Source organism: Rhyacophila brunnea, unplaced genomic scaffold, assembly GCF_057557595.1.
Source record: "Rhyacophila brunnea isolate RB1 unplaced genomic scaffold, BYU_Rbru_1.0 scaffold_7, whole genome shotgun sequence".
NCBI lineage: Eukaryota > Metazoa > Arthropoda > Insecta > Trichoptera > Rhyacophilidae > Rhyacophila > Rhyacophila brunnea.
The window spans coordinates 30,890,537-30,897,934 of NW_028233339.1; the positions used below are offsets into that span (position 1 = coordinate 30,890,537).

The following is a 7,398-nucleotide window of genomic DNA, read 5'->3' on the forward strand; positions in this document are numbered from 1 at the left end:
TGTCGACTTGGATACTGGGCTAATTTTTATGTTCGGCGGATATTAATAAAAAGGATTTCAAGTTATACACATTATGTTTTTGCCACTGAAGTGAAAACGTAATAAAGTCAATTTTAATGACAAGCATAACCATAAAAGAATTATATTTAGTAAGATGATGGGGTCCTTGTGAAAGTGGCATTACTGATTACAATCACGATTTCGTCAAAAGTTTATATCTTTGACTTATTTTTCTTACCTTTTTATCGTATACTACGTATTAATTAATCAAAATACGTTCAAATGTATATTATCAATTATTAATAATCGAATATTGTAAGCTTTGTATTTTTTCGCTATGTGGCTATCTAGTAGGCTGAGTATTCACATTAAGTTGCTCTGTTATATAAAAAAATCAAACGTGAATTAAATTTTGATTTTAATTTGTTGTAAGATAAGTAGGCACTTATCACTATCAGATTGCATAGTAAATAGATAATTCATTACACAGCAATTTATCTAAATGACATTGTGATAATATCAGCATATTAATAATATTATTATATTTTGTTATTATTTGGTCATTTTTTATGCGAAAATATTATCTATTAGGTTTTTACACAAAATACACTTTCTATATTAGCGTATGTACATAATCTGTGATAGGATCAATAATAAATCATATATTTTGCAATAAAGTCAAATATATATTTTACCACGTTTTTATTAGCTCGTATTCTTGTTTGTCCAGTACACATTTTTTCTTGTGTGTCCAGTCCTAGTCACTAAATTATTAATATATACATGCGTTACTATGGAAATCAATATGAAATGTCAAAATGACATTTCAGTATTCTATATTTATTCAGTATCTATCAAGTACAAAAAAAAAGTATTTATTATTATATAGAATTGTCAAGTTTATATGATTCAACAGAAAATTTAAAAACGTGGTATATAAAAAGTTCTTTTTATCTTGTAATTATATTATTATTAATTGTCTGTTATATTAATGAAATATATTACATAGTATTTATCTACATAATATTATTAGAGTCTAGCATATAAATAAATCGGTACACTACACTTTTTGCTGACAATAGAAATATTTAATTTGTGAAATATCCTGATTTTTTTATATCTAGTATTATTTAAATAATGAACGTATCTGATAATTGCATTATTGTTTTGTTTAAGGTAAGAAAGTTGCGGAATTCAAAGCAAATAACGAACTTCTGCTAGTCTCGGAAAGCAGTCGGGACAATGTGGAACATGAAGTAATTGTAAATGAGCGCTCATTCCCAGACGATACTCCTTTGACGCCATCGCAAATAGCCGCATTACTGTTAAATCTGGATGGAAGAAATAACAGACGGATAGAAAATAAACCAAACACCACGTCGCTTAGCAAAAATCAAACAAGACTGAAAAGTGTAGCAAATGTAACAATTCCCGAAAAAACAACAGAAAAAATTGAAATTCTAAAAACTGAAAAAGTCACCGATAAACCGACAAACGTCTCAACTACTCTTATAGCTATTGTATCGACGACTACGCGATATACGACGAAAAATTCTACGACAATTAAAAACGATATCGAAATTACTGATATTCCAATATTGAAACCAAAAATAAACGACTCAGTAACAATAAAAAATAATTTGGTAATTAATATAACCGATACAATTTTAGACAAAATTAATGATACAATATTAATAAAATACACAAATGAGACAGCAATTAAAGTCGATGATAGTTTAAATGATTCGAATGCTACAATTGAAAACAACATTGTTGAGAAATCAAAGACAATAATCAATGATACAGTAAATTGTACAACAGAAATAAGTACAGTAGAAGGAAATGTAAGTCTTTCTATTGATGAAAGAGATAATTCTTCTTTGAGTGATATCGTTTCTTACAATGATACCCAAGAAAGACGCAAAGATATATCTGATGAAATTGAAGCCTCAAACTCATCATTGAGCGATTATGAAGAAGATTTAACTACAGTGGCTACTACTGAAATTCCTCTCGAAACTATTACAGGAGAAAACGAAGTATCGAATGTGGAATCACAATTTCCGTCAACTTCTCTGATCATCCCAAAAGACGACGATATCTTTATGGTGAATGTGTCGACGTATGTAAGGACGAATACCAGTGTCGTCACGCTTCGACCAGTTGCTTCTATACCTCCAGATATAGAAGCTTTGCTTAATATAAGCATGAAGAAGAATAGTCAGAAAGATGATTACTATGACTACGATTATAAGTCATCTTTGCCTCCATCATTGCCAAATTTAGAGTAAGTATTGCAATAATAATAAATTAATATATATTAATAAATAAATAATATTTGGAAAATGCATAGTTCACGAATCGATACACCAGAAAAATGTCATGTGAAATAATATAATAGTTTGCGTTTCTTTTAAAATAAATAGTGAAATAGGTCTTACTTATAATTTGCATAATTGTATTATCTTCTATTCGAAAGTTCAATGTTCATTTAACAAATCTGCATGTTTTTATAAAAGCCTATCTCCAACAATTAATCAAACGAAATCTAAATTGATTATCTAGGCCTATTAATAGGATTAACAGCAATATAACATGATTAAGATAAAGGTAGATGGTATAACCTCGGTACCTACTTAACTTTATCTAGTCATAAACCAGACAGAACTGAATAATTGTTAAATTTATTCTGTAGTAATCGGTAAGTACCTCATTTTTTTAGGTAGAAAATACGATACGATGTTTTTCGTAATTCATTTAAGAAATAATAAACCATGACTATTCTTTTTTTCAGTTGAATCAACTCTATTGTAAACTTAATTTATTTGAAGTGTTGGTTACCATCGTATTGAGAATCATACTCTTTTGCCAACAGTATTACCTGAAGAATTTCTCCGTAACAAAATTAATTATACAGGTTTTTTTAAAGTTTGTTTTTGATTTCAGAATAATTCCTTTCCTTGCCATTGACGCCGTTCTTAAGTCAGACGAAAGAGAACCTGATAAAACGAAAAAACTAGACCACTACGCGACGGCTTATCCGCCATTGGACCAAGAAAAAAATTACCTGGGGTCATTCTCCACAATACCCCGCGAGAAATACAATGCGACTGCCTATCCATACATCACGGGTGATACTTACAACCCCACAACATTCGCTTCTTACACAGAGGAGAAGTACCTCTCTAGTCCTACAAATTTCCCTCCAGTTCGAACAAATAACAACTTTGCTCGTAATCCTGCGATTTATAAGCAACATATCAACGATAAATTCCAAGCAACTACATACAAAACGATTATTGATGACAACAATAAATATGATGGATCTCAGTATGCTCAAAAAAAATACGATCATACAATATATCCATCTTTAACTTTGGAGGAAAATCAGACAGATAATCCAACATTTGCTTTTGATGCTCAGAGTCTCAACTTATTTTCGCCTCCAATAGAAACCGAAGGTACTTAGTTACTCTTTACTTTTTCCGATCGTTATTACTACCTATATTTATTATCTCAGTTTAAAACAAACTATTGAGACAAAATGATTACAAAATTTACAGATAGGCAGTGAATAATTAATGTATTGAATTTTAATCGGCGCTTAGTTACTATGTTAATAAAATATGTTAAATAAATTAACTTATTTCAGGTGGATTTTTACCGCGAGACCCGCCGTCTATAAATCCTTATTATAATCTGGAATATCCTAATTCTGATGACCTATCCCATTCAGCTACTGATAGTTCTATGATGGTAACCAATCATGCAAAAACTAATACAGGTAAGTTTAACACTCTGTTTTATATGAAATTTGAAATGAGTAGAAAAGCAATAATGAGGACAAATTGAATGTCAATCCCTTGAATGTCTTTTATACAATACAGGAATGTACTTAGTCATGAAATATGTTGTCAGTGGGTACAATTCTTGACTGAAAATTATTTAAATTTTACACAATTATTATATTTTTAATCAAAATAATAAGTGTGCCCCTTTTTGCTTCAAAATATTGGATGCCATTCGAAAGCCCAAAGGCCGTTATCCCGAAACACAAATATTACAATGTCAAATTGTGTAGTCAACTTAACAAAATGATTATCAACTATCTTGTTACTCACCTAACTATCTAGTCATATCCTCTGACCGGTTACTGAGGATAATAAACACTAAGTTAAAGAAAATCTTTCTTCTTTGCTATAACCATATGTGAGTATTGGGTTCTTCCAGAACCTGCCTTCATTCAGGTCTGTCCAAAGTCGAAGGTCTTTAAATGCAGCTCGACAGTGCTTCTCGAATGTCAGTTTTATTGACATGCGCGACTTGTACATGGGCCAGCCATCTACTCCGGTCCAATTTGATAGACTACGATATGCGGGTTCACGTACTAATCGCACAGCTTCTTGTTGTATCTCATCGTGTATCATCGATGGCTCCGACGATACCGCGCAACATGCTCCATTCAAATGAGCTCAAAACACTCTCAATGTCTTTACTCATGCACCAGATGTCCGAGCCATATCTGACAGCTGATCTTATTAATATTTTGAACAAGGTGCATGTCGAATGTCGGTTCAATGCATTAGAACGTAGCACCATAGCTCGGTAAGATGTATGTATGTTGATATAATTCTTAAATCATTAAAAAGTAGTTATAGTGATATTTTTTGAAAAATTCGTTGAATAAATATTTAACGTCTGTTTTCAATAGTACTTCAAAGTTGTCCAACTCGATTTTATATTGTAATTAAAATCATTCTACCTATTTTAAAAGAAGATAGATAAAATGTTTTTTTTTTAGGATTTAAGCTTTCGAGATTTCGGCTTATAGGATTTCGGCTATGTCTCTATTTAGGTAACATACACCTATAACCGGAAGGGTACTTATGCTTGACCTTGGCGATGCTCAGTAGATAATAAAATTGTGTTACATGTTACTTTAGTAGGACAGTTATGAGGCAGGAAAATCCGTGGTTTTCTTCTTAAGTCGATAAATTCGTAATTCATATGTTTTAGAATTTAGTTGTATTAATTTGTATCAATATATATTTTCACAGATGATTGTACTTCAAACGGACGAGATTACAAAAATGGGGAACTGATAACCGAGCCCAGCGCGTGTGTAGTTTGTTTCTGTTATTACGGAGACATCCATTGCCAGGACCCTGAATGTCCTGCTATCAAACCAGGATGTAGAAGAATTATTGAAAAAGGCGTTCAATCGTGCTGCGGCGTTGAAATTTGCAGTAAGTGAAAGACAATAAATATATTAATAGCTACAATGAAAATTATCACTTAAATGACAGAAAAATCTGAACCTTGACTTTTTAAAATCTACAATAAAAACAAGTATTTTTGACCTTGCGTAGTTTTCGAGTATGTATGCGATTTTTATCTACGCTTTATCGCAATTTCAAGTGTAAATATTTTTAACACGTGTGTGGTTAAAAATAGTGCATTGCTAACTGATAACATACATAATAACATAATAATTATAAACCCGAGATAAAAAAAATTACTTTCTAACATTATTTGCAATCACGCTAAAATTTAACAAAGCTACGAAGACATTTTTTACAAAGAATAGTAGATACATTATATACCTAGTACCTACCTATTTTTTTACCTAAACCTACAAATGTGTATTAAAATCTGGTAGTTTTGTCAATCGTTACCTACTAACGCTATTATTTTTGATGTGAATATTATAACAAAGAGAATAAAAACACCTCGGGATTATTGGCGATTTTTATCTGTACCCATTCTCTGCTTTATAATATAGTGCTAGCCTAGCACAGGTGGTAAACTCTGTTTTAACAGTTATCACGATTGCTAGAATAAGTTGGCCCCCGCTCAACTAAAATGAATATCTATATTTTTTCAGACGAAGATATCGACAAAAGTACATCACCAACAGAAGTTTCCGAGAATGAGATAAAAACACACAAACCATTAGAGATGGTGACCATTGCAGATAGAATCGATACCCCAGATCCATTCAAAGATGTGATTCGCACGGAACCGGCACCAGACTTGCAATCTCTCATAGTCGATATGCTGCCTTACTACGTGAGACAGACTCCAAAAACGACCAGCACTACGACGCAAATGCCTACTGTTACAAAAATACCTACATTCGTTGTGTCATCAAAAACCATCAAACCTCAAAACACGTCACCAATTAGTTTTACGACTAAAGCCACATTTACGACAACTGAAGAAAAAGTAGAAGCCACCAGTGAAGCAGCTAAACTAGAATCCATTCCAAAATATCCAAACCTAATTACAATACCAGCTGAAATACCAGTATTCAAGACATTACCTACGACAGAAAGTTACACAACAACAACAGAAGAAGAAGAAGAAGAAGAATTCTCCTTTGATAGCGTACTGAAACTGTTGCTCGGAGATACTTCTGATTCAACAACAAAATCTACTACTATACGAACTACTCGATACACAATGCCTACAACTCAATATACAACAACAACTCTACCAACTACAACTACAACAACTACAGCTCGACCAACTACAACTGAAACTACTACTCTACGAACAACGACACTACGGACAACAACTACTCAAGCGTCGCCCGTAAACAATTCAATACTCGCGAAAAATTCTTATAAATATTCATTCTCGAAACCAAATAGAACTTTAGGCTCGGTTTCATTACTGCATAAAAATTTTACGAAACCTGCGAAAGGAACTACAAAGTCTCCATCAGCCTATCCAGTAGTCAATCGTCCCAACAAATTGAAGTATCCATTTGCAGCTACTCCAATACCACTGACCACACAATCTTTCAAGAAGATTGTATTGTCCAACAATGATTCAATAAAGCCATCAGTGCCTAGATTGCCTCCTCCCGTGGCATCTGAATCGGCGATACCTTTCGGGAATGGACTTTTGAAATTGGCCGGATGTAATATTTATGGAAGAATGTACCGTGTTGGGAAGATTATATCTGAATTGTCTGGACCATGTTTAGAGTGTATGTGTACGGAGGCTGGTGTTCAGTGTTTACCCCTTGTCTGCTGATCAAGGACTGTGCAGTGATTTAATAAATGATTAATATCATGAACATTGCCGCCGACAGAATATGACATTTCGTATATTGTGTAGTATATGTATTTTCTTGGTGAACGACTATTTCTTTTCCAGACACTTTTGAAGGCAGTTTTTTTTTTAATTCTTAGCATTAACCCATACGTATATTATGTAACGATGGTTTTGCATACATATACTTTCATCACTCTTCATCTACAGATCGCTTGATATTTGTCTCCATTACATTCCACATTTAAAGTTGGTTATGATATAGGTGGTTAATCAGTAGACAATACATAATATGCCAACAGTGCCAGCGCATCTTTACGCAAAGCAGTGATTGGCTAC

The 7,398-nt window shown here is 32.7% G+C and overlaps 1 protein-coding gene across 1 annotated transcript in view; it reads left to right on the forward strand.

Moving 5' to 3' along the window:
- Window positions 1-7,168, forward strand: part of LOC147064713 (uncharacterized) — a 79,551-nt gene extending 72,383 nt beyond the window's left edge. Inside the window, exons 7-11 of the mRNA XM_085958334.1 lie at window positions 1,177-2,287; window positions 2,947-3,461; window positions 3,653-3,784; window positions 5,058-5,246; window positions 5,885-7,168. Of these exons, the coding sequence (XP_085814460.1) occupies window positions 1,177-2,287; window positions 2,947-3,461; window positions 3,653-3,784; window positions 5,058-5,246; window positions 5,885-7,041 (3,104 nt within the window). The 3' untranslated portion in view covers window positions 7,042-7,168. The remainder of the gene's footprint in view (window positions 1-1,176; window positions 2,288-2,946; window positions 3,462-3,652; window positions 3,785-5,057; window positions 5,247-5,884) is intronic.
- The last annotated feature ends 230 nt before the right edge of the window (window positions 7,169-7,398 follow it).